The sequence below is a fragment of the Callorhinchus milii genome, unplaced genomic scaffold (assembly GCF_018977255.1).
Source record: "Callorhinchus milii isolate IMCB2004 unplaced genomic scaffold, IMCB_Cmil_1.0 Scaffold8, whole genome shotgun sequence".
NCBI classification, from domain to species: domain Eukaryota; kingdom Metazoa; phylum Chordata; class Chondrichthyes; order Chimaeriformes; family Callorhinchidae; genus Callorhinchus; species Callorhinchus milii.
The window spans coordinates 21,785,629-21,813,460 of NW_024704749.1; the positions used below are offsets into that span (position 1 = coordinate 21,785,629).

Sequence of the window (27,832 nt, forward strand, 5' to 3'; positions counted from 1 at the left end):
GTTTCTACGAAATTAGAAAATTAACTCCTTTCCTGTGAAGATCGCGGATAACTATTTACTGTTATGGCTGTTTCGCCTACAAAATACACAGTCAATTCACTTTACAACATATTCTGCTATGCGTTTTGAGACATCTCAACGACATGATATGAAGGTATATCAAATGCAATTATTATTATTAGTATATTTCCTTGTTATATGCTTGTTATTATCCCTGTGTGAAAGGGGCTATATAAATGCAAATTATTGTTTCTCCCTCTTTGCCACCCCCTCACACTCTGATTCTAATTTTGACTTGAACGCTTCTGTTTTGGCCTTTTGCTTTGCTTAATCCTGATTTGGGCTGTGGAATCAGGTGTGAGAAGAGTACGCTGACTTTCCAGCGACCGAGCTGTTCAGCGCGAGGCTGGGCACCTCGGACGCCACTCGCTGCTGTTTCAGTAACACAACACAATACACTGGCAACATAGCAGCGCTAAGGGCAAGGCAGGAGAAAGATTCATAAACTGTGTACAGGAAAACTTTCTTTAGATTACTCATGAACAGGGACAAAGTACAGTCACGGATGAAAATGCTGGACTGGAAAAGGGCTAATTTTGATGGGCTAAAAAGGGACCAAGAGTTGGTGGACTGGCACGTAAGACTACCAGGTAAAATGACTCATGAGCAATGGGAGATCTTCAAAGATATGATAGCTCAAGGTCTAAATAGATATATCCCCACAAAAGGGAAATGTGCGACAACCAAGCCGGCCTGGATGACCAGGGATATTCTGTCTAGGATGAAAAAGAAGAAGACTGCGTATGACAATCGGAATGCGCAAGATACTGAGGATAGCAAAGCGCATTATAGAGAATGCAGGAGTGATCTTAAAAGAGTGATAAGACAGGCTAAAAGATCGCATGAGAAGAGGTTACCGGGTAATAAAGGTGAATTCTAAAATATTTTACAAGCACATAAAGGAAAAAAAGTTAGTTAAAGGTAGGGTGGGGCCAATCAAAGACAATACAGGAGTCCTGTAGCTCAGTGGTTAGAGCACTCGCTTTGCAAGTGAGAGACCTGAGTTCAACTCCAGGCAGAGGGTGAAACCTTAGGCAAGTTTCCTTACTCCACACAGAGCCTAATAATAATCCCTCCAAAACCAAAGACAATAATAAATTGGTCATTTTCAATCTACGACTGTTTGTGGGACATTGCTGTGCGCAATTGGCTGCCGCGTTCGCCCACAAATATACAGTCAATTCACTTTACAGTGTGTTCTGTGAAGCGCTTTGGGACGTCCTCCCGACGTGAAAAGCGCTATATCAAGTGCAAGGTTTATTATTATTATTATAACGACAATCTTGTTGTGGAAATAAAGGGCATAGCTGATGTACTGAACGAGTACTTTGCATCTTTCCTCACAACGGAAATGGATGCCCCAAATGCCGCAGTATTGGATGACAGGGTAGAGGAAATAGATCAGATTACTACAGACAGAGAGGAAGTTCTGAAAAGATTGACTGGGCTCAAAATTGATAAGTCACCAGGACCAGATGGGTTTCACCCAAGGTGCTGTGGGAGATACGGATTCAAATAGCGGAGGATTTGGCCATTATATTTCAATCTTCATTGGACTTGGACACAGGAGTGGTGCCAAGAGACTGGAGAGTGGCTAATGTTACCCCCCTCTACAAAAAGGGGCAGAAAGACAAACCCGGAAATTACAGGCCAGTGAGCCTAACTTCAGTAATAGGAAAACTACTGGAGACCATAATCCGGGACAGAATAAATCTCTACTTAGAGGAACACGAGGTAATTAGAGACACCCAACATGGATTTGTTAAAGGCAAATCTTGCCTAACAAATCTAATAGAATTTTTTGAAGAGGTGACTGCGAGGGTTGATGAGGGAAATGCGGTGGACGTTATTTACATGGATTTCAAAAAGGCTTTTGACACAGTACCGCATAAGAGATTAATAAAAAATTAGAGGCCCACGGTATTAAGGGGACAGTGGCAGTTTGGATTAGGAACTGGCTGAGTGACAGAGAGCAGAGGGTGGTGGTTAATGGGTGTTTCTCGAAATGGAAGGAGGTGTGCAGCGGTGTCCCCCAGGGATCGGTATTGGGACCACTGCTCTTTCTAATATATATTAATGATCTGGACTTGGGCATAGAGAGCACTATTTCCAAGTTTGCAGATGATACAAAGTTAGGTAGGGTAGTAAATAGTGAGGAGGACTGTAACCAACTGCAAGCAGACATACACAGAATGGTGGAATGGGCTGACATGTGGCAGATGGATTTCAATGTGGATAAGTGTGAGGTGATACACTTAGGTAGGAAAAATGATAGGAGGCTATATAGACTTGGTAGCTCAATTAACAGAGGGCATTCAAGTAAGCGAATCATTAAAGGTAGTGGGGCAGGTAGATAGGGCAGGAAAAAAGGCATTTGGTGTACTGAGCTTTATTAGAGCTCAGTACACAAATATACGCGTTCACCCACAAATATACAGTCAGTTCACTTTACAGTGTGTTCTGTGAAGCGCTTTGGGACGTCCTCCCGACGTGAAAAGCGCTATATCAAATGCAAGGATTATTATATTATTATTAGTAGGGACATAGAGTATAAGAGCAGGGAGGTTATGGTTAATCTATACAAAACACTGGTTAGGCCTCAGCTGGAGTACTGCTTCCGGTTCTTAGGAAGGATTTTGAGGCACTGGAAAGGGTGCCGAAGAGATTCACGAGAATGATACCAGGAATGGGGAACCTTAGCTATGAGGACAGGCTGGAAAAGTTAGGACTTTTCTCATCAGAGCAGAGAAGGTTAAGCGGGGACCCGATAGAGGTCTTCAAGATCATGAAAGGTTTCGATAGGCGACATAGGGAAAAGCTGTTTCCGCTGGTAGGTGTGTCTACCAAAGATATCTACCAAAAGAAGCAGAGGGGAGGTTAGAAGAAACTTTTTCACTCAGCGAGTTCGAATTTGGAATGATCTGCCTGAAAGGGCAGTGAAGTCCGATTTGATAACAGCTTTTAAGAGAGAACTGGATAGGTATCTGGGGAGGACGGGTTTGCAGGGTTATGGGGAGAAACCTGGTGATTGGGGTTAGTGAAAGTGACTTGCTCTGTCAAAGAGCCGGCACAGACTTGATGGGCCGAATGGCTTCCTTCTGTGCCGTAACATTCTATGAATCTATGAAAACTTCTCTCAGTGCCGGTCCCTCACACAGCAAATAAACTCCTCCATTCCTCCTATGATCAGATCGCCGGCAAAAGAACTTTGGGCTCACTGTTTGCAGCGGAGCAAAAAACATGCGTTCTTAAATATTTTGGGGTGCGGACAGCCGGTGTCTGTACGACACATACGCAATTAATCGCTTTAAATCCTCAATCTCCGAGGCCTCATGCTTCATTTATTGGCATGCTCTGGGACAGTACAAATTGCAGCCTGTGGTTCAGTTGGCTGGGCGGTGGGGTAGGTTAGACAAACCAGACCCCATACAGTGCCACAGTCTGTGCTGACTCCTTTTCTAATTATCTTTCTACCCCAGGTGGTTAGAATACTTAACCGCCACTCAACACTGATCCATGAGAGCTCTGTCCAGATTGGAAACTCGCTGCCTGGAGGATTATAGATTTACTTTGTGCCCGGCACTGTGCGGCTTGCGTCAATATTCCTGCTCACGTTTTCGATTTTCCTGACTATGCGCAGCTTGTTTTAAAGGCGCTCTGTTCATTTCAGAGGCAGCCCAGCCAGGGAGTGCTTGCTTCTGCTCTTTTGTCTGTTTCTCCCTTCTGACTGGGTCCCATAGCATGGTGGTTAACACGCTCACCTCGCAGGCGAGAGTACCCGGGTTTAGTTCCCGGGCAGGGCAAAACTTTAGGCACGTTTTCTTTCTGCACAAGCCTCTGTTTACCTAGCAGTAACGTTGCCTAGATCCAAGGAGTAAGGTTTCTGTCTTGTCCATATCCAGCTGGAGGAAGTTTACACTCATCCAGGTCTTGATGTCTACCAGACAAGCTGATAGAACATTGGTGAACCTGGAGTTGGTGCTGGAGGAGGCAAAGTAGATTTGTGTGTCATCCGCATCCATGTGGAAGTTTGTCCCGTGTCTGCGGATGACATCACGCAGAGGGAGCGTATAGATAAGGAAAAGAAGAGGGCAAGGGATGGAGCCCTGGGCTACCCCACGGATGACCAGGCGGCTGCAGGAGGAGAAACCATTTGTTGAGATGAAATGGAGGCGGTTGGTTAAGTAGGACTCGAACTATGCAAGTGCAGTCCCACTGAGGTAGATGAGAGAGGAGAGCCGATGGAGGATGGCGTGGTCGACCGTTGAACGCGGCAGAGAGATCCAGGAGGACGAGGAGGCAGAGGGAGCCTTGGTCACAGATAGAGAGAATGTCGTTTGTGACTTTGACAAGCGCTGTCTCTGTGCTGTGGGCAGTCAGGGCGAAAACCAGACTGCGGGGGCTCGAGGAGGGATTGGAGGGAGATGTGACACTGAAGTTGATCTGCAACAATGCATTCCAAGACTTTGGCAAGAAAGGGTAGGTTGGAGATGGGACGGTAGTGTGAGAGGTTAGAGGGATCAAGGGTGGGTTTTTTGAGGAGGGGTGTGATAGCAACAGTTTTCAGGGGGAATGGAACAGGGTCTAAGGAGAGAGACTGGTTGAACGTGTCGGCCAGCACGGGGGAGAGAAGGGGGAGTTGAGTGACCAGCAGCTGGGTGGGGAGGGGGTCGAGGCAGCAGGTGGTGAACTTCATCCGGATGATTGTGGTTGAGAGTGAGGAGGGAGAAATGGGGGCAAAGGAGTGCAAGAAGGGGGGAATGGCAGGAGCCGTGGAGGAGGGGGGGGGGGGTGGGAGAAGGCAGTGTGCATAGTCTGGTTGTGTTGGAAGGGGACATTGGGAGGGGGGTGGGGTGAGGAAGGGGACATGAGGAGGGGTGAGGAAGGGGACATGGGGGTGGAGGAAGGAATGAGACATGGGGGGTTGGGGGTAGGAAGGGGACATGGGGGGGGGGAGAGGACGATACAGCCAAGTGGATGTTTTAAATTTTTAGGCGAAGAAGTCTAGACACTTGAGTTTTGATGTGTGGCGTTTCGGCCACAAAATATACAGCCAATCAACATTTTAATATATTCTGTGAAGTGTTTTGAGACGTCTTGGCAATGTGATCAGGCGCTATATTAAATGCCAGGAATATCATTATTATATTAATTGAGCTGAAGGTACAGGCAGGACAGGCCCCGTGTTCGTGACGTCCTTGGGAAATGCATCGTACATGTCACGAGGTCGGAGAATTGAATGCAGTCGAAAAAAAGCCAGAAAGACTTCAAGCGAGTGAAGGAACAAGCAAAGTGGGTTCGGGAGAGAGTTCCAGAGGTGTAAAACTATATATAATAATGATAGCCTTTGCATTTGATATAGCACCTTATCACATCTTCAAAACCAAAGTGCTTCACAGAATATACTGTAAAACAAATTGACAGTGTATTTTGATGAATCATGTGGTGTGTAGATATATTCCATATATATATGGTGGGGGAGGGGGGGGGGGATTTCTCAGTGAGAGCCTGGGATTGGGAATGTCTGTGTCAAGGGGTGGTTTCATCCGGGAGAGGGAGCACTTTGCTACCACAGCGCCCCAGGGAAATCTCACCCCCACCCCCCCACCTTTGTGTATCTCGTGAGTTATCGTTAAAACGGAAAAAATCCTGCAACCAATTAAGCCTGAAACGTGCAGCCATTAAAATTAATTATTCTCCAGGAAACACCCGTCCCTCTGAAACCCCTTTCAGATTCGAAAGAGTACAGTACAGAGCCGAGACCTGGAGGGCTGCTCTGCTGTTGGTATTTCCTCCCAAGATAGGAATTTTCCATCAGCTGCTCACTTGTTTACAAGAAACTCAGGACTGTGCAACGCAGCAAACTCAAGACAGTACAGGGCTGGGCAGCTGAGTTCAGACAGCAGAGTGGTCCCTGGGAGCGTTCAGAGATTCCCAGAAACGTCCCCCACCCACCCACCGCCTAACAACAGCACCTTATCACGTCATTGAGACGTCTCAAAGCGCTTCACAGCGTATACTCCAAAGTGACTGTGTATTTTGTGGGCGAAATGCAGCAGCCAGTTTGTGCACAGAAATATCCCACCAAACAGCCATGGTGTGCGTGACCGATTTTATCTCGGGGATTGCTGGCCAGGACACTGAGTGAGAGAGAGAAAGAGAGAGAGAGAAAGTCCCTTGAATGTGAATAGTACCACATGATCTTCAACCTTCACCTGAACAGGCAGATGGCACCTCGGTTTAACATTTCAGGATACATTTACATTTCGGTGCAAAGATGAACCTCAACTGTACCCCTGGTGAAGAGTGCGCACACACACACACACACACGCACACACAGAGGTGCACACACCCACATACAGACACACACACACAAAAAAAGGCAAGTAAAACTGAACCAGACTAAAGATTCAGCTTTAGGATGTCAACCTTTATTACAGAAAGCTTTGTGGAAGCACAGAGTATATGGCCAGTGGCAGAGTCAAGTTCTATTGCACAGCTACAGTGGTAGGGTAGGGAGGCGCTGGTCAGAGTTCACCACCACCCCCCTCCGCCCCCGCCCTCACCCAACCCCTCAAAAACATATTCAAAAAGTGCTGATGTTGGCAGAAAGCGATCGCCTACATCTCCAGTTCAGCCAGGGCCCTCTGCAGCGGGTCAACACTCCAGTAGTCGTAGTCCCAGCCCAGGAACCAGCCCGTGAATGTGGGCGGCTCAAAGCCCTGCTTAATGGCCACAACGGGTGTTCTGCTGTCCCGGTTAGCAGGATCGGTCTCGATGTATCTTTTAGCTGCGGATTGAGCGATGAGAGAGAAAAAGTTACCAAATTGCCTCTTTAATACCGAGGTCAATTGGCACCAAACACCTGCTCCCAAGTCTCTGCTCAGTCGCCGGCTCCCAACTCCTCATCCTGCTGTGTTGCCATCTCTGCTTCTCTCTCTCCTTCCCCACCCCACTGCGGAGAGCACCAGGTGTGAACAAACCTGTTGATCCCACACCTCTCTCACTGTTTCCCCACCTCATGGTCAGATATTACACCACACACGGCCCTGAAATAGCTTTGGTCAGACAGGGATCTTTAATGATGAAACTCCATTGTCGACCCGATCGCTGGGCGAGTGCAGATTTTTTTTTAAAAAAAAAGCATCTCACAGCCTCGGGCCCTGGGTCAGGGAGTGGGTGGGTTAGTGCCAACCACCAATTACATTTGTACAACGCCTTTCATGTCAGGAGGACGTCCCAAGGCGCTGGACGGTCAGGGATCAGGAAGGGTGGAGGACAGCGAGTGCAGGTGGGTGACCGAAGGCGCGGTCGAAGATAAGGGTCTTGAGACGGGTCTTGAAGGAGGCAAGGGAGGGGCGAGGCAGAGGGACCGTGTGGGATGGAGTTCCAAAGGGTGGGGGCAGAGAGGCTGAAGGCCCGACCGCCGATGGTAGGGAGACACGGGTCGAAAGCGTCAAAGCTAAACCAGTTAAACTCAAGCCGACCGATCCAGACTCTTACCAGAAGTGGCCGCCTCCGCCTTTTCCTCCTCCTGCGCATCGTTCCCAACCCAGATAAAGACCTGAAATGAGATGGAAGTCAGCGGAACTCTTGAATTCTCTCTTGTACTTTGCCACTCAGGTTCCTCGTTGAGGTGTGGAGCGCTGAGATGCTGGAGGTACATTTCTCCCACAAAATATACAGTCAATCCACTTTACAGTGTATCCTGTGAAGCGCTTTGAGACGTCTCAACGACGTGATAAGGTGCTATATCAAGCGCAAGGATTATTATTATTACTACAAATGTGGGATATTACTGTGTGTAAACTGGTTGCTGCATTCTCCGTCAAAAACAAACAGTTACTACACTTCACCACCCAACAGAAAAGCCTGTGAAGCGCTTTGTGATGACTTCCTTCCTCCTGACGTGAAAGGCACAGATTGATGAATCACTACCCACCCTTGGTTTTCCCTCCCCATTTACCATTGCTCTAAGCCACCCGTCCCTCCCAGTGTGGTGTATAGTAAAGTCAACATGGGGTGGGTGGCGGGTGAGGGAGATCTCACCTGGTCCCAGGTATCAAGAAGCATCACATCATCGGTGGCGAGATCATCCTGGGTCAGGTCGCCGGGCACCTCCTCAATCTGGGGGAAGACATTTTGAGTAGGGAAAGGAGGTTAAAAATTACATTTTAAAGATTATACTGTGCGCCAAGTTCGCCTATAAAAACAGTCACTACACTACACAGGAATAAGTATCCTACGAAGCGATTTGAGACGTCGCGACGACACGATAAGGCACTGAATCAAAGACAAGGATTAATATTAAATGATGTATTTTGGGGGGTCAGCCGGGTGTCTGACACATGCAGAAATACAACCATGCTTAAGAATCTCCAAACCAAGCTGAGATTTCCCTCCCAAAGATAGAGTGTTGGAATGGAATGCGCTCTCTATCTCTCTCTCTATCTCTCTTTCTCTCTCTCTCCGGAGGGACACAACCTGCTTACCTAGTTCTGGAGAGTATTAGACACAGTTGGCGAGTGCCAAGGCTTGGGGGGTGGGGAGGAGCCCAGAGTGGGCGTTGGGGGGTAACTGCTGGATTCTGACCAACTTTTTTTTGTATTATTATTATATGGTTCAAGGAGGTCAGACTCACAGTGAATCGGCCGATCTTGTTGGAACAGGCAAAGAGACGTGGAGGGTGAGTGTCCATCTTGTTCTTCAGCCTCCGAGAGGTGCGATAGTCAGCTTTCCCGCCCAGAACATTCCAGAAGTCATCTGCGAGCGAGAGAGAGAGAGAGCAGGGTAAAGCACAAATGATCCACTGCCAGGGTGGGGTGGGAAGAAATGACCCCTGGAGCTGTCACAGGAAGGAGATGGAGAGCAAGAGGCTGCAGCTGGGAATCTCAGAGGCAGGAGAGGGAAGTGGGGACAAGTCCTCATTATCTAGAGCTCATTGACATCATGCACTGGAGCAGATGTGGAACTCTACCCTCGCTTTCCTCTCCCTCCCCCCCACCTCCTTTAAGTTCCCCAATACCACACCCGGTAGGAACTATTCCAAAACCTGTCTGATTGGACTCGGTGGGGGCGGGGGAGGGAGTTTGGGTGGGGGGGGGGGGTGAAACTAGACCGTCCTCCCAATTCTCCCTTAAAAACATCAGCAGTCGGGGCAGAAAGCCTGGACTTCAACGGTAACTTACAAGTATGGATCAAGAGCACACAAAACGGTGACTGACTGGGTTCCCCCAACACTTGCATTGGCTTTGGACGCTGAGCAGCCCCTAGCGCGAACGAGCCTTCAGACCAAATAGCAGCAGCGTCAGGAGGACATCCCAAGGCGCTGGACAGTCAGGGATCTGTACCAGAGCTGGTGGTTGGGATCAGGAGGGGTAGAGGGCGAGGAGGGTAGGGGTAGGAGGGTGACCGAAGGGATAATCGAAGCGGAGGGGCTCGGGACTTCCTCCGGACGTGAAAGGCACTGTACAAATGTAATTTTGTTGGGTGTTGAAGGAGGGAAGGGAGGGGGCAAGGTGGAGGGACTGTGGGATGGAGTTCCAGAGGGTGGGGGCAGAGAGGCTGAAGGCCGGCCCGCCAGCGGTGGGGTGGGGCACGTGAAGCAGGCTGGAGCCCGTGAGGGAAGGGAGTGGACAGGTTGTTAGGGGGTTAGGAGGTCACAGAGGTAGGGAGGAGTAAGGCCGTGGAGGGAACCCGTGCGCCACTCACCTGTCTCGCCACCCTCCGCTATCTCGGAGCCGCTGAGCCCCAGTATCTCCAGCAGCTGCTGAGCCCCTTGTTTCTCTGTGTCGTTGGCCCCCTGCCCGACCCACAGGAAGCAGCAATCGGGAGTTTTTAGGACAAAGGCATCGTTTGAGTTCAGGTTGGAGGCGACGGCATCAATCTGGGGGCGGGGTGGGGGGGGGGGGGGGAACGAGGATAAAAAACAAAAACAGGTAAAGCAGCACGTGGTGGAATCTCTTTGCATTAAAACCCAAACTCGGGGCTAAATTTTCCATCATCAAATGCAAGGATTATTATGTTCCAAAGCAAGTCTCGAGAACCCCCCCTTCTTCGAACCCACCTTCGGCCAACCCTCTTACCCCTACCCTACCCTCCCTGCCCTCCACCCCTCCCGGCCCCAAATTCCTGGCTCGGGTCCAAGTCCCTGACCATCCAGGGCCTTGAGACGTCCTCCCGACGCGAAAGGCGCTGTGCAAATGCCATCGTACATTGTGTTGTATCTTAAGGCAAATGTGGCAACTCATCAGCACGCTCCGAAGGTGGACACCAGCGACACCTAGTGGAAACACACAGGTACTGCTCCACAAGCCTGAAGGCACTTAACAGGCAAAGGCCACTGCTAAATGCTGGGGGACGTTTCCCCGCCGCTAATATAAATGCAAGTCGCTGTCGTCAAATGCACCCGAAATCCCGGGAGCCCCCTCACTCGGGGAAGGGTTCACTGAACGTCGCTCAGAATAGCCCGTCGTGTATAAGTAGTTGGAGAGCTCGCCTCGCGAGAGAGAGGGAGGACCCGAGTTCGCGTAACCTGATGGGGCAAAACCTTAGCCAAGTTTCCTTACTCAGCACGCTTCTGTTTACCCGGCTGTAAGCAGGAACCCAGTTGTCGGTCGATTGCCGGATTGCTTTCCGGGTTAATAATCCTTCCCCCCTCCCCCGTCCACCAATAATAATAATAATATTATTATGGTCACTCAATCCACGGCTGTTTTGGGGACGCTGCTGTGTGCAATTGGCAGCTGCTTTTCGCCCACAAAATATACAGTCGCTACACTTTACAGTTTATCCTGTGAAGCGCTTTGAGACGTCTCGACGTTATGATGAGGTGCTAGATCAAATGCGAGGATTATTATTAATTATTGTTATTATTAATTATTATTATTAATAATAATTACTCACCTCCACGGCCCGGGTGGAACCTGCGCTGCTGGCTCGCACTTGGAACAAGCGAGTGTCCGGAGCGTCAGTCTGGCCGCCCTCTCGCGACGTGCCACCTTGGTGAATGATCATGGGCTTCCCTTCAAACAGGCTCATCAGGTGAGCCGGCTCCTTGCCCTGCACCACACGCACCTGAGACAGCAAAACACCAAGACCATCACCACCACCCATCATCGCACTCTGGCAGGAGATGGGAGCGATGGTCGACCGGCAGAGAGTGGTGTAGAAGTGCACCTGTCCCTACCCTCGGGGCTGGTCAAGACACCAGGCAGGAGAGCCCCAAACACACTACACGCGCCACACCACACAACACAGTGTTAATCCACACGTACATGAGGCAGCTGTCTGATGTTAAGTGGGCATTTGATCCCATTGACCGGCAGGTTATTAATAATAATAATTTGGTGATTCCATCAGCGACATCGCTGTGCACAATTGGCTACCGCGTTTCATTCACAAAACACAAAGTCAATTTGAGGCGACTCAATGATGTGACAAGGCACTATATCAATGCAAGGATTATTATTATTATAATAATAAGTGTAAGCAGTATTAGGATCAAACTCAGGCCGAATCAGTAGCACACAAACCCCATGCTTTCCAGCCTGCACAACTCTGGTAACGTCCCACAGTACAGTGGTGTACAGGATTGTCCCACCCCTGGGCTTGCTGGTCACCCTCCACCCCTCCTGATCCCAACCACCAGCTCGTGTGTGGATCCCTGACTGTCCAGCGTCTTGGGACGTCCTCCTGACATGAAAAGCGCTGTGTAAGTGTCATGTATTGGTTTTGTTGATGTTAGGGGAGCTCAGCATGCACCATGGCTTGCCACGAAATGCAAAAAAAAACCAGAGGGGTTACTGTGTCAGGCTGCACTCAAAACAGACAGGCTGATGGGGACACAGTCACTGGTACCTGGTTAACAATACTGCGGCGGCCAGGCACCTGTAGGGATTTAGCAAGTGATCAGATAACCTGATGGCCGTTGGCGGTTCATGGCCTTGCGCAACCTCTCAGTGAATACACAGTCACACCCCTTTACAGTATATCTTTACAGTGCATATCGAAGGGCATTGATGTTGAAGCAAAAAGACACTGCATAACATTATTCTTAATTATTGCTATTAGTTACTCTTAATTATTGCTATTCAGGATGAATTATTATTCATTATTATTAATTATGATTATTAATACTCATTCATTCCGATTATTATTGTAATAGGCTCACAGTCAGATTCCAGAAAGGAACCAGGAAGCTATCAGGCAAACATTCCGATCAAGTGGGAAAAGCAAGAGATTTGTTTGGACGTTGGCCAGAAGGCGGGTCGGTGGGACGGAGGAGGCGACGGCTTATTTCCCGGTCACGGTCATCACCTCGGGGATCACGATCGACCATTACCTGCACGGGGCCACCACCGAGCTCGTCGTCCAGCTGAACGGTCAGTATGGCAGCGGTTCCGATTTCATCCTGCGACGAATCTTTGCCTTGCCTGAAACGTAAGAGACACACTGACCAGCGACCAACTCTTTACCCCTTCACTCCCCATCCCCAACTCGGTTTTCCGGGGATACTAATCCCTTCAAAAAAAATAAAATCATAATAATTTGGTCACTCAATTCACCACTGTTTGTGGGACGCTGCTGTGCGCAATTGGCTGCCGCGTTTCGCCCACACATTATCCAGTCAATTACAGTATATTCTGTGAAGCGCTTTGAGACGTCTGAACGACGTGATAAGGCACTATACCAAATGCAAGGATTATTATTATTATCCACAGGGAGACACACCGAATTTCAATGAACTCTCTTTCTCTCGACTTACCAGTTGTATATGATTTGGCCCTGTCTCCCGGAGAAGGTGTACGTGTACTGAATTATGTAGCTGTCTCCTCCGTAGAACTGCCCGTACAGACTGGGGTCCACAGGCACCTTCTCACCGCCTTCGATCCGCCAGATCTGAAAACGGTTTCAAAAGATGACATTTCTTTTTCTTCCCCTCCACAAGAGAAACATTCCACCCAGTTTCTCTCCTCCCCCCACCCCAGCAACCCCCCCACCCACTTCCCCCGAAGTCAAAGGCAGAATTAGGGTTGAGACCCGACAACAGGAAAGACAGACACTCCTGTCTAATGCGCCCTCCACCTCTACCCTCCGCCAACCCCCAAACTGGGAGCTCCCTGCCCTTTTCATTCAGTTTGTTGTCTCCTCCCACCACCATCTCCCCCCTCCCCACCACTGACCCTCTCAGAGGCTGACCTGTTTCTCTCCAGATCCGTTGTCCACCATGCCGTGCTGGGCAGCCATGGCAGAGGACTCGTGCAGCACCGAGGCGTCGAAGGGCACCTTCTCGATTTTGGCGATGCTCCCGGTGACGTAGCCGACCCCCATCCCCTGGGTCTGGTCCGGGTCCACCCAGTTCTTGAAGAACTGCTTGAACAGCGGGGTCTCCCCGGTCTGAGGGAGGATCTGAACCTGGAGGAGAAACAAGACCGCAAATGCTCAAGGAGAACGGCGAGCGCAATATGGCCGTTTCTGTTGCAAAACGTCTCCAGCAAAGACATGCTTTACAGGCTCTCGGGATTTTACAAATGCCTGAAATCTTATCAATGAAGGATTCCAAGAGTCAATGATGGGGTCCCAACAGACTGACAGTCTGAACTGCCAATTCCAGCTTTTACAATGATAGTCACCTCTTTGACCGCACTTTGCGGGCCATCGTTCCCCTCCATAGCTCCACACATCGAGTCGGATGCCAACAGCCAATGTCAATTCGGTCCCTCAGTCCACGAACTCTGTGCGCAATTGGCTGTCGCGTTTCTCCCACAAACTACACAGTCACTCCGCTTTACAGTATATTCCACAAAGCGCTTTGAGACGTCTCAACGACATGATAAGGCGCTATATCAAATGCAAGGATTATTATTATTATTATTACTATAACCAGGTTGGTGTCTGACTTACCTGGGTGTGTTTGGGATAGTTCATTTGGCCAATGAAGGCTTCAGCGCTTTTCAGGGCCGCCTTGCGTTCCTCCTTGTTGGCGTCTTTGCCTGGATATTCCAAGAGAAAACAGGTTCAGACTCTTTGCGCTTGAAATCTGGTTAGGACCGAGTGTAGCAGAGACCCCAACCCCACCCTCCCCAATGAGGGTCATGTTCTCCGACACAAAAGCTGGGTGGATGAAGGCCCCTTCAGCCCATTTTGTCTCATCCCTCGTGAAGCTCTCACCCCCACCATCTTCCTGCTACGGATTTCATAGAATTTCACAGCACAGAAAGAGGCCATTCGGCCTATCGTGCCTGTGCCAACTCTTTGACAGAGCTACCCAACTGGTCCCACTCCCTCGTTCTTACCTCATAGCCCTCGACATTTTTCCTTTTTTTTAAAAATATGCATCAAATGCAAGAATTATTATTAAGTTCCTTAACATTTCTTTTAAAAAACACACACACAACACCCAATCGATTTGGTGGCCTCTCCCGACCTTTCCACACGAAGATCTTTCCGTTGGAGCCGTGGTCGAGGATGAAGCAGTCCCCGGACTCCAGCAGATCCTGGCGGAACGGGTTCTGTTCAGCTACGACAGTCGTCTCGATGCTACCAGAGGCGTTGGATACCTGAGAACAACAACAACAGATTACACTTAAACAGCGCCTTTCACGTCGGGAGGACAGACGTCCCAAGGCGCTGGAGAGTCAGGGATTTGGACCTGAGCTGGGGGTTGGGATCGTCAGGGTGGGGGGCGGCGGTGGAGAGCTGGAGAGAAGCGTGAAGATTGTGCCATCGCGATCCTTCCCACCAACACGGGCACGTCACTCCTAAACTGTATACAGAATTCATTCCATTGTCTCCCGATATACCACGGTTTATGTTCTCAACTTGGGGTGGGGGTGGGTGGGGTGTATAGAGACTCAGCTGCAGAAAAACAACTTGCTTTTTATAGCGCCCTTCAGGTGAGGCAGAGTCTCGGAGCGCTTGAGATTAGCAGAGGCTGACACCAAGACAGGGGAGGGAGGAGGTGACCGTCAGCATGGGGAAGGATGGAGGAGTAAGGCGGATGAGGGAGAGAATTCCAGAGTTTTGGAGCGTAGCAGCTCGAAGTGCGGCTGCCGATGGTGGCGCGTTTGGGGACGAGGGACAAGCAGGATAATAAAACAAAGAGCCTTGAATCAACTACTTGTGCTGCGAAGAGGATGGTGGACAGGTGGGGGTGTGGGGGAATGTTTGCCCGGAGAGGTGCAATAGAGGCAGGTAACTGTCAGCTGTTTCAATTGGAAATTGGATAGATTTTTGATAGCGAAGGGGATTGGTGGGGGGGAAAAAGAAAGATAGGAGAAAGATATAAAATTCGGGAGAGTGCTTGAAAATGATCTCAATCAAATGGATGCCAGTGGCCTACATCTGTGTCTTATGTCACCGTGCACAAGGTGTGGGGCTTCTAAACCCTAGGTGTGGATCATCATAATTAGGAATATCTCCAGTGCACCCATGTTACAATTACTCAACTAATCGCACCTCAGGGAGAACCTGGGTGGAACCACACCTGTGGCCACTACCAGGTAGATCCACCTCACCTGTGATTAGCATCTCCCAGGATTACATAGCCTTACATCTGCTTTGAAAAATAGTTTTGAGGCATAAATGGGTTGTTCCCTTCATGTCTAACTCACGTCAACACAGCCACTCTCTAAGTTACCTGGGCAAGACTTGAGAGGAACATTTGAAATTGGCACCAATTCAGGGATTTGAAGGGCAGAGTTCTAGTTACCGCACTGTTAGGAGAGTAAAGCTGATGGTGATACCTTGTACAGTTTGGCCAGTTTTCTGTTGCTCGTATCCGCTTGGGTGTCACTGGTTCCGTCAGGCAGGTCGGGTTTGGGTCCCAGCACCTGAAAGGGAAAGAGTTATCTATGGTCAAAGACTGGAACAGACAGTAATAATCACAATGATTGTATTCGATAGAGTGCCTGGCACACCTCAAAGTCCCTTACAGGAGTTACTATAAAGTGTAGTGACTGTACGGTGTGCTGGCATTGACTGAATATGAATCACTTTTCCCTGCTGATCGCCACTGGTCTCTTCCCTCCCTCGTTCCCTGCTTTAGGCAGGAGCGGCGCCTGATCCAGGCTTTGTTCCCCAATAAGACTCATTGAGGGACAGGGATAAAACTAAGACCAGGGCTATCAGGATGTGACTGCACCTAGAGCCATGTGAACCCCGAACATTGTCCATCTGCTCAATGGGGAGCCTTCTGAACCTGGGGTGCTTTGAGCTAATGCCACTGACCAGTTCATACCCAGCACTGTGAATTGTATAAAAACTATCTTTTATTGGAAAGAATAATAATACTAATCCTTGCATTTGATATAGCGTCTTATCATGTCATTGAGACGTCTCAAAGTGCTTCACAGAACGTATTGCAAAGTGGATTGACTGTGGATTTTGTGGACGAAGCGCAGCAGCTAATTGCACACAGCAGTGTCCCGAAAACAGTCACTGATTGAATTTTTTTTAAGGCCGAGATTATTACCCCTGGAAAGCGATCTGCCAATTGACTAACAACCGGGTTCCTTCTTGCTGCGAGGTAAACAGAGGCGTGTGGAGTAAGGAAACTTACCTAAGGTTTCGCCCTGCCTGGGAATCGAACCCGGGTCCTCTCACTGCACTAAACAGCAGGAGGAAGGCGAGCGGTCTAAACCTGCCTCTTCCAAAAAGCGGCAACTAAGCCAGAAACAGGAGGCGCTGGGTGGGTGGGTGGGTGGAATTTGCACAGTGACCAGAAAGTCTCCACCGCTGGGCGAGTGGGCACGGGAGGGGGATGAAGAGAGCGTTCCTGGGACGAGGGCCTCCCAATGACGTAAAGAGCCTCACCTCCACCAGCTTGTCTGACTCCCTCCCCTCCTCCAGCACGTGGACCTTGGCTCGCCCACTCCTCTCGTCGTCGCGGATACGCTTGGCCACTTGGGTGGCCTTGAGTTTTTCAAACAGATTGCTCTGGGATCCGCACCACTGGTAGATGTCCTGAGGCACAACAACAACAACTTGCATTTACCTCGCGCCCTTCACCCAGGGTAGCGTCTCAGAGCGCTCGCACAACACACAACCCAGGCACAGCCTCATGCGTTTTAACCTCCCGACCCACGGACGGACGCTTTGTAAATCTGGCGATCTGATATCCCGCCAATTAACAAACGCTAGCGCCACTAAGCCTCGTTCCTGACAATCCATCAGAAGGGTTCAATGATCCTCAACGTTCCTTGGCTGACGAGGACGGAGTGGTCCTTTCAAAGGATACTTGGCAGTCAGTGATCTGTTCATCGAGAGAGAGAGAGAGAGAAGATACACACACACACCTGCCATCTGCTAACATGGTCACCACCAATTGAAGAGCCTTGTAAACGTTTGCTGAGGCAGGACAGTGTTTAGTTCATGGGTTTAGTTACAAAGATCAGGGTAGTCCAACTGATGGCCCATGGACCGGTCTCATTCTGCCCCCCCACACCCATTCCCTCCATTTCATCTGGCCCTCCCGTTCCCTACATAATACGTAAATGGAAGGGAAACACAAAAATATTTGTATTATTTATTAAATATCGCTGTTTCTTGCCAGTCGAAAAGTTGGACCCGCCCCCTGACTTAGACGACACCTTTGAGCCCAAATAAAATTTGGAGCAATTTTCAGTGAAGTCCAATTGATGAACGATCGTTTTGTGCACATCTGTACTGTTTTAGAATCGCTTCTCTCTCTCTCTCATTGATCTACAAACCCCATTCATACTTGTGTTATTCTGCACCGCTGGAGCAGGGATCTATTTGGTCAGTTATGAAGCAACGTCCAGAACTCACAGCTCCCAGGTCCACAATGAAGCAGTCGCCCTTGTTGAAACTGTCCCAACTTAACAGGACCTCAGTCGCTCGGACCACTCGCCGTCCCTTCAGGTGGAAGAGCCTCTGGACGTCCACCTCGTTGGTTACCACATGCGTGAACCCGGACGCGATTCCCCCGGCCTGTAACAGAGCAAAGCGGAGATGCAGAAAAAGGCGACGGTTTAGTGAAACAGATGCAGAGCTCATCAAGCTTTCTCCCAGATGGTTAAGACATTGCATCCATCAATAGGGGCACTGAAGCAACAATTGTGGACAAAGCAATGTTACAAGTTTCCCTGTTTTCCAGAGAGAGAGAGAGAGAGAGAAAAGAGAGTCTTTTCACATTGCAAACCAAAGCGAAGACCAAAATGGTACCTGGTTTTAATGACAAACTGAAACGATTTACTGTCGCTCATGTCAATACCAAACCTTTACCTTGTACTTGATGCCAGACTTGAAGTTGGACAGGAAGGCGTTGGACTCGTGAGACTGGACCTCTCTGTACTGGATGGCCTTCCCCTCAAGGTAGTCATCCATCTGCACGGCAAAGATGGCAGCAGATCCGCTCTCATCCTGGGAGCACTCATTCCCTGCGCAGCCAACCAGAGACAAGTTGCGACTACAGCAAAGATCGCCCCTCCCTCCCTCTGCTGGCTTAAACCAAACAACAACCACACACATTACATTTACACAGCGCCTTTCATGTCGGGAGGATGTCCCAAGGCACTGCACAGTCGAGGGTTTGGAGATGAGCAGGGGTTTAGGATCAGGAGGGGTGGAGGACAAGGGAGGGTGGGGTTAGGAGAGTGATTAAAGGCGTGATGGAAGAGGAGGGTCTTGAGAAGCAGCATTCAATCCTTCATTCAAAAAAAAGGAATCAGAGAGAGAGAAAGAAAGAGAGGGGGTGAAGAGAGAAATAGGGTAACAAATGACGGTGCTCACCCAGCCAGAAATGCAGATCAAACTGCAGACTGCCAGACCTCTGTTTGATGGTCTTCAGCACCAGATAGGCATCTCCTGTGAAGAAGTCTCCATGCAAGTTTTTGGGCACAGGAGCCAGGTCCATCTTCTCAATCCTCCAGATCTGCAGGCCAGCCTGCTTGCCAGCCGCCTGGAACTCAGGGTGGTAAACCATTCTGACAATCTGCCACACAAAATACCTTGTTTTAGTTTTACATATATTTGTGGAGTCTTGTAGCTCAGTGGTTAGAGCACTCGCCTCGCAAGCGAGAGGACTCGGGTTAGATTCCCGGGCAGGGCCAAACCTTAGGCAAGTTTCCTTACTCCACACACCTCTGTTTACCCAGCGGTAAGTAAGAACCCGGTTGTTAGTTGATTGATGGATCCCTTTCCAGGGGTAATAATCCCTTTCCCCCCCCCGCCAAAAAAATCACTCAATCCTTGACTGTTTGTGTGTGGGACGCTGCTGTGTGCAATTGGCTTCTGCGTTTTGCCCACAAAATACAGTAATTTCATTTTACAGTAAGTTCTGTGAAGCGCTTTGAAACGTCTCAATAACATGATAAGGCACTATATCAAATGCAAGGATTATTATTAAAGAGCTGAACACGAGGACTTTTTTTTTTAATACCCCTGGCCCCCACTGTGAGTTGGGGCTGAATGGCTGAAATCTCCCCCACTCCCCCCGCCCCCCGCGAAGAGGATCAGGCGGGGGTTGGGTTGGCGGAGTGGGGGGGGGTTTGTGGTGTGCTGTTCGGTGATCTGAGGGATTGATGCCGGGATCAAAAGCTTAAAGGACTTGCGTCGTCCTATCAAATTCTCCAGCGCTTTCATAGCAGAGAGAAAATAAAAGCTTTTAAGTGCAGAATTAGGATGCCATGCATTGCTACCACGACCCACTTTACTAGGGAGTGGAAAAAGCTCTCTCACTCTCTCTGGCCCCCCACACCCACACGCCACCCAGCCTCACATCTGGATCAGTGCGCAACTGGGAACACGGAGGGGCTGAGTTGGGCAGATGTGCTACTGGGCTTTTGATTTCAGAATCGAGGATACACACACATACACACGGAGCAAATATTTCTCTCTCGTTGCTCTCCCCAAAGCTACAGGTTGGATAGTCACGAGTGGCTCAACAGCGACCTCGTTCCCTCCTCCTTCCCTTCCCCTCGGAGGAGAGAACACGTAAGTAACAGTGGCAAAGTACAACAACAACAACTCTGGTGTTAAAATAACTCCCTTCACGTAGAATTTTAAAAAAACAACTTGCATTCCTTTCATGTGGGGAGGACGTCTCAAAGCGCTTCGCGGGATATACCGTGAAGTGTAGTGACTGTGTTTTGGGGGTGGTTACCGTCTGAGCAACTTAACAAAGGTGGGGCGGATTCTGAGTGCAGGCACGCGTGTGCGTGGCGCGAGAGAGCGGGGTGGGAGCGGGGAGAAAGAGAAGGAAGAGACCACGCACACCACAGTAAAGGGGATAGGTTGTACGGTGCGGTTTCAGGGGGCTGAAAGAGCAAGGGAAGAAGCAGAGACACATTAAGAACACCTGGGGCTCCGGTTTCTACCCCAAAGTGAAAGTCGAGCTCATTATCAACCCCTTGAAAAGAACAGAGAAGGAATCACAAAAAGTGGAAGCGAACGCTGACAAGCCACAAGTCCCAACAGGTGATTGAGGTGGCCTCCAGGGAGGAGCCTGGTAAGGTTTGCACCATTTACCCAGTTACCATCGACGGGTTGTCTAACAGGTTTTGGGAAACAGGATCATGGATTTTCCTGGGAGATCACATTCACTGACTCACTCACTGACTCACTCACACCCTCTTGAGATCATCGCTGAAGGCGATTGAGCTAAACTTGAAATAAGATGTTCGTAAACTCCAGTGACTGCTTGCGGTGCAATGCAGAGCTTGTGTGTTGATTTTTTTTCTCTCTCCGAGGTTTGTGGAAGCCTGTCTTACTTAACCCCTTCCTCACCTGGCCAGCTGCCTGAAAAACAATGGCTCAATTCAGCTCGGCTCTGTTGGGTATAACTCTCGCCTCAGAGCCAGACCTGACCTCACACGCCTAGGCTGACACTGCAATGCAGTGCTGGGAACAGGGGGGGACGTGGGGGAGAGGGGGGGGCAGCATTGCCAGACGAGCCTTCCTTCGGATGAGATATTAAACCGAGTTCTCGTCTGTTCCGGACATTACAGATGCCACGTCATTGTTTGAAAAGAGAAGAGAGTTTCTCTTGGTCTCCCTGGCTGACAATCCCCCAAATAAATACAGTCACTCACAAAATATACAGTCAATTCACTGCAAAGCTCGTCTCGAAGACGTGATAAGGCGCAATATCAAATGCAAGAATTTTTTTTTAAAATTGTAAAATTGGTCCCTCACTTCACCCTCATCGCTGTTTCAAAGACATTGCAGTGGAAGTGTTTTCAGGGCAGACTTCAAGCCAGAACTCTACAGCAATAACAACAACAACTTGCACTTAGATAGCGCCCTTCACTGCAGGGTAGAGTCTCAGAGCACTTCCAGCCCAGGCCAATGGCTTCACATTCTCAGATCGACCGTGTGGTCACAACCACCTGCCATCTGCAAGCCGTCGCCACAGTCTAATTTCGGAAAGGGATTAGAGGAATGGCTGGCGTGCTGACAGGAACCAGTGATCCATTTGCTGGAGAGAGAGAAAGAGACAGGAAGCGAGAGAGAGAGAGAGAGAGAGAGAAAGCCCTGCACAGAGCAGTCAGATCAACATCAAGCACTGCACTGCCAACAAACACTGCCACACGTTACACCGCTTACCCAGACAAGCTCCGGGTTGCTCTGGGATCAAATGAAGTGGCGTGGGGGTGGGGGAAGAGAGGGGAAATTAAATAAATAAAAAATAATAAAAAAAATCCTTGTTATGTTGTTTTCAAACCTTTAATGTCCTCCCTCCCCAAGGAGGGAGGTTGTGCTTAGTCCCACTGGGTCCAGATCAACAAGAGCAGATCAGAGTGACATTAGGTGTGTCCTGCTTATTTACTGCATAAACTGCACAAAACAGGAGACATAAGCCTCTCTCTCTCTATCGCAAGCACCAACTGGTGAGGAATTAAGTTATTCACATCATTTTCCCCATCTCTTTTAGAGTAATGGACTTGAAAAGCTGCCCGAACGAGGAGACCAGACCTTATCTTGTAGTAATCCTTGCATCAGATACAGCCTTACCTTATCACATCGTTGAGACGTCTCAAAGTGCTTCACAGAATGTACTGTCAAGTGGAGCGACTGTGTATTTTGTGGGCGAAACCTGGCAGCCAATTGTGCACAGCAGCCGATTAGCTTGACCCAGTTGTGCGCAGCTGTGAACAGCCTTTTTGGTTGGACACCAAAATAATGGTAGAAATAACAGAATAGGATCGATTCATGCCATAAATCGAGAGAATATGAATTAATTGTTTTGGCCAACCAAAGAGAGTCAACCAGGGCCTTGAGCTAGGTCTCGAGGTGGCAAACAAACATCAGACCCAGAAGCAATGAGGATATGGACTGACTGAAGCAAACTACATACTAAAAACACTGCAACTCGTCCCTTCCCACCCCCACACCCCACCGCCACAACAGGTGAACGGGAAATCTAATTAAAGGCAATGTCTGAACCCATCCGGATTGTTCCCCAATTCCTGAGAGTTACAGTGGAAGCTGCAGAGGGAGGAAGTTTGAAAAGGGGAATTCATGTTAAATGCTGAGGAAGTTATAACAATCGCTCAGACAGTTAGTGAACTCCAGCCTGAGGCCACATGCAACAGTCAGGATTTGTCCAAATATGTCAAATATTCCATGGAAGAATTCAAAAACCACATGGCTTTGAACCAAGGGTTTGAAGCCAGAAGTGAGATACACATCAATTTATGCATTTCAACCAATCCTGATATGGAAAGAAAACCAGATACCGCACATTTTTTCCTACGATTTTTCCCCCCCCTGTACTCTGAAGTAGGCCTGAGCAATTTGGTATACAAATCATTGCTCAACTGTATAACAATTTGCATTTATGCAGAGCCTTTACGTAAACTTCTCAAACTTGCGCTCGACAAACGCGGCAGCAGAGGCCAAGCAGGGAAAGAAAACGATGAAAGATGGTGGCTGACAGAGAGAGATGGTTCCAGGCTCAATCAGGCTTAATAATAATAATCATCATCATCGCATTTGATACAGTGCACTACCACATCGTTGAGACCTTTCTCGAAGTGCTTCACGGAATATACTGTAAAGTGAATTGACTGTATTTGTGGGCGAAACACCAGTGTCCCACAAACAGTCATGGAGTGAGGGACCAATTTTTTTNGAGGGATTATTACCACAGGAAAGAGATGTGGCAATCGACTAGCAACCAAGTTCCTACTTGCTTTCTCAAGACCGTCCTTGATCCCAACCCTCACCCCCCGCCCCCCACTCCACCAGCTTGGGTCCAAATCCTTGTGACATCCACCCAATGTGAAAGGCGCTATACAAATGTAATTTTGTATTGGATTGGATTGGACTGCTCAGTTAACAGATGCGTGTGGAGTAAGCAAACTTGCCTACGGTTTCGCCCCACCTGGGATCGAACCATAGGCATAGGCTGCTATGTAACAGTGGAGGTATATTCTGGAGGGAGAGAGAAAGGACAAGCGAAATGCAACCTGGATTTCTTCTTCCAATTCCTATCCAACAACCCGTTGGATCATACACACGCAATGCATGTGTAAATGCAAGTTCTTGTACGATTGAGGTATGTACCAAAGCGTCACTTACTCTCGCACAGGCACTGTGTGGTTTGTCTACACTCACCCTGGAAGAATTTAGGAGGTTGAGGGGTGTTCTGATTGAGGTGTTTAAAATAATAAAGGGATTTGATAGGGTAGATACAGAGAAGCTATTTCTTCTGGTGTTGGAAGCCAGAACAAGGGGGCATCATCTTAAAATTAGAGCTAGCCCATTTAGGAGTGAAATTAGGAAGCAGTTTTTCACCCAAAGGATAGTAGAAATCTGGAACTCTCTCCCCCATAAGGCTGTGAATGCTGGATCCATTCACATCTTCAAGACTGAGGTGGATAGACATTTGTTAGGTCAGGGTATTAAAGGATACGGGGCAAAGGGCGGGTAATTGGACTTGAGGTACAGATCAGCCATGATCTTATAGAATGACAGAACAGGCTTAGAGTGGCTGAATGGCCTCCTTCCATGTAAGAATGATCTCTGGCTGAGGCACAGGGTGTGGCTGCCAATACATAGGGTAACATGAGTCACTGTGGCTTCACGACATGAGTAATGAAAAGGGGAATGTGCTCCATAACAGAGGAAGTTATAGCCCAAGGCAGTTAGAGGAGTTTTAACTTCACTAATCTGATCTCCCAATTTTTCTCCCCCCCCAAAAAAACATTTTCGTCTTCAGCTGAGAGATCAGCTGAGAGTTCTGCTGATGATGAATGCTTTGCTGTGTTGCTCCCAGTGCCGACGTTACAGTGAATCCTGTGAGACGCTTTGAGATGTCTTATTGATGTGATAAGGTGATGCGTCAAAAGTAAGGATTTTGTTTTTACTATTTGTGTCGTTACCACTCTTGCCCCTCGAGTTTGCAGTGGTCGCGCCTTCCATTCCACCATCGGTGGCCACGCTTTCAACCGTTATGCCTCAAAACTCTGGAACGCTCTTCCTCTATCCCTTCGCCTTGCCCCCTCCTTCCCTATGATCAGGTCACCCCTGAAGACCTTCCTGTTCGACCCTGCCTACAGTCCCCTTCCCCCAGCTCAGCATTGTGGCTCGCCACTGTCAAATGCTCTGGGACTCTACCCTGCTCGAGGAGCACTGTATAAATGCAAGTTGTTGTTGGTGGTTTAAACGGGCTGGTAGACAATAAACTCTAGCAGAATGCCTTCCTGAGAGAGAGAGAGAGAGTTAAAAAAAAACTTCTGCTTCTGCACTTCTCAATTGCCACATATATTGCTGTGGTTTTGTCATTATGCCATTTTTGCCACTATATCAATTGCAAGATGGAAAATAATGTTCAGTTCCAATCAGAACCGCCACACAGCACAGGTAGAAATCAGCATCTCATTACAACTTTTTTTAAAAAAAGATGTTTAATGGTAACCAGTGATAAGTTTATCTGATAACTAAATGCCAGGAATTTACAACCCATCTAATCATCCTTGGTAATCCGTAAATAAATAATCCTTGCATTTGATGTAGCGCCTTATCACATCGCTGAGACGTCTCAAAGCGCTTCACAGAATGCACTGTAAAGTGAATTGACTGTGTATTTTGTTAGCAAAACGTAACAGCCAATTGCATACAGCAGTGCCCCACAATCAGTCGTGGATTGAGTGACCAAATTATTATTATTTTTTGGAAGGGATTAATACCCCAGAAACAATCCACCAACCAACTAACAATCAAGTGCCTACTTATTGCTAGATAAACAGAGGCATGCGGAGTAAGGCAGCTTGCTGAGGTTTTGCCCCACCCGAGAATCGAACCCGGGTCCTCTCACTTGCAAGACGAGCGTGCTAACCACTATGCCACAGGCCTCCAAATTTTAACACCTCCGCCGTAATACCACAGCTCCAACAATGAGCTCTCCCCACAGCACTGCACTGGATTATCAGCCTCGAGTAGACGGGCGTTCAAAGTCCCAACATGGCACTGGAACCCACAAACTTCTGACTCAAGAGGCAGGAGCGCAACCAACTGAAACAACAAGCTGACAAGTCAAATAACTAAACCTAAAGGCAATGCATTTGATACATCACCTTATCAGATTAAAACATCTCAAAGCACTTCCCAGGAATTACTGTGATGTATGCGCTGTGTACAGTATAAACAGTAGAGCATTCATCTGCTGCACCTGGAGTCTGTTTGCTGTTAAAATATTCAATATTTTTAAGGCTCGGCAGCTGTGATGATACCTCAAAAAGGAATTTATTTCCACGTTGCAAAGTTCAGTGTCAGAGGCATTACATTTAATTCACGTTTATATTACTGCACGAGCCTTTAGGTTTAGAACTGACCAAGTGTGAAGTCACTTTTCACGCACAAAATCATCCACAAAACAATAACCCCTCTAAAAGCAAATTGAGTCACTCAATCCACAGCTGTTTGTGGGACATGGCTGTGTGCAAATGGCTGCCGCCTTTCGCCCACAAAATAAACAGTCACTCCACCATACATTCTGTGAAGCGCTTTGATTCATCTCAACGACACGATAAGGCCTTATATCAATTGCAAAGATTACAATATTATTTTGATTTTATTGTACCTTATTCTAAAATCACATCGAGTTAAAACAAAATGCTTCTCCGGTGAGAATTTAAACCCCAGAATGTTCTTAAGTTAAGGACAGATCTAAAGCCACAACAGCAAAAGGGATGATTCTGAAATGGAAAAAACAAAATCTGTAAAAATGTTATGGTACACAACTGTGACTGTGTTAGTCACCACAGCAGCTATTTCAAATGACTCATCTCCCCACAGACCACTTTGATAAGACTCCCAACAACAGCATTAACTTCCCAAAGTTTGGAAGCAAATCTCCCAATTTTAGGGCAAAAGCGTTCCTGTGAGTTCTTCAAAGCGATTAATGCAAAACCTGAGAGGTTTTTTTTAAAAAATTTTTTTGGGGAAAAAAAAATGCAGAAAAGTCTCTCTGAGAGTTTTGGGGGAAGATGTGATGTGATGTGATGTGAAGCTTAAATGGGAAGAGTGGTGAACGCCCTTTTTTTTTCCCCACTGGGGGGGGGAACGACTGCAGAGATGGGGTTTTATTCTTTAAAACCCAACGCACGCAGTTCTTTTTGGGATGGAAGTTGCAAAGGAGAGAGAGAGAGAGAGACTCCAAAAAGCATCAGTTGTTGCAGCTCACACACTGCACTGCACGACCACATCGGGGGAGAGAGAGAGAGAGAGAGAGAGAGAGTGCAGCATAAATAATCTCTGAAATATCATAAATCACAGATGAAGCAGTACGTTTTTTTTTGGGGGGGGGGGGGGGATTGAGGGGCAAATACCTCTGCTTTTACTTGGTCGAAATAAAAGTTGTGAGCACAAGAGAGATTGTGTTTGCTCACACACTCACTCACACACTCACTCACACACACATATAGACATATATTATATATATATTGTACATATATATTATATATATCGGATTGCAACGAAAAAGGCTCAAACATTCCCCAGTTCGCCCACAGGACACCCCCTGCAGTTGCACAAACCCCCCCCCATTCATCTCCTCGCCTGTTTTCACGCAGATTTGCAGGAATATTTCTGTTCAGCAGAAAATCTGGTCAACTCGAAAAGGTTAGGAGATGAGGAGGAGGAGGAGGAGGATTGTGGAAGGATGGAGGAAAAGAGGGGTGGAGGAGGAGGAGGAGGAGGGGGTGGTGGGGGGTGGGAGGGGGGGTTGGGGGGGGGGAGAGAATAAGGGGAAGAAATAAGAGAGAAAGGGAAGAGACAAAAGAAATGCAGAGGATTGTCACTTACCTGAAATAAAAATTCTCACTGATGCACAGAAGTGGAGACCCACAGATAGAGAGAGAGAGAGAGAGAGAGAGAGAAGGAGAGGACAGGACAAGTCTGTGCCAAATAGTTAGTTGGGTCACCAATATAACCTCCAGTGTGTCACACCCTCTCTCTCTCTCTTTCTCTCCCTCTGATTCAGCTCTGACCTATCGTGGAATTTAACGGTGAAAATGCACAGTGTGAGGGCGCTGCAGAGCGCAGCGCAGCGCAAACCGCATCCACCCGCAAATGTCCGGGTGACACTCGTTGCTGCTTTCTTTCCTTCAGAGCCTCTCAGACGGACACGTTTTTGGTAATCAGCATCGAAAGGCGTCTTCTTCAATGTGTCCGTCCGGCAGCTCCGGCCACTCGGTTGCACTGTCAACTGTCAACCCCCCCGCTTTAAATGGGGAGATTTAAAGGGGGCAGAGAGATGGAGAGAGAGATGGGGGTGATGGGGGGTGATTGGGGGTGATTGGGGTGA

At 48.4% G+C, this 27,832-nt stretch overlaps 1 protein-coding gene across 2 annotated transcripts; it reads right to left on the minus strand.

Annotated features, from left to right (window-relative positions):
• Positions 1-6,469: 6,469 nt before the first annotated feature.
• Positions 6,470-27,724, minus strand: LOC103184721 (gelsolin). Of its 2 annotated transcripts, XM_042337457.1 has the most exons (18): positions 27,331-27,724; positions 18,814-19,015; positions 18,307-18,461; positions 17,851-18,012; positions 16,876-17,025; positions 15,807-15,893; positions 14,489-14,621; positions 13,966-14,054; positions 13,261-13,476; positions 12,827-12,960; positions 12,404-12,494; positions 11,920-11,949; positions 10,966-11,136; positions 9,772-9,946; positions 8,702-8,823; positions 8,110-8,187; positions 7,564-7,624; positions 6,470-6,850 (listed from the first exon to the last, which is right to left on the minus strand). In XM_042337457.1, exons 2-18 carry the CDS (start codon positions 19,004-19,006, stop codon positions 6,681-6,683), a joined length of 2,217 nt encoding a protein of 738 aa, XP_042193391.1. In that variant the 5' UTR covers positions 19,007-19,015; positions 27,331-27,724; the 3' UTR covers positions 6,470-6,680. The 2 variants fall into 2 exon arrangements, with proteins under 2 accessions (XP_042193391.1, XP_042193392.1); XM_042337458.1 differs by lacking the exon at positions 11,920-11,949 and having other exon boundaries at positions 27,331-27,723.
• Positions 27,725-27,832: the final 108 nt, after the last annotated feature.

Bases quoted from the DNA above. Each gene is read 5' to 3' on its own strand.
- LOC103184721 (XM_042337457.1), bottom strand. From the start codon at position 19,006: ATGGTTTACCACCCTGAGTTCCAGGCGGCTGGCAAGCAGGCTGGCCTG. The intron at 18,462-18,813 runs GTGAGCACCGTC...TTGGCTGCGCAG, and splicing joins TGATCTGCATTTCTGGCTGG to GGAATGAGTGCTCCCAGGAT. The intron at 8,188-8,701 runs GTGAGTCTGACC...GTCTTCCCCCAG, and splicing joins ACAAGATCGGCCGATTCACT to ATTGAGGAGGTGCCCGGCGA.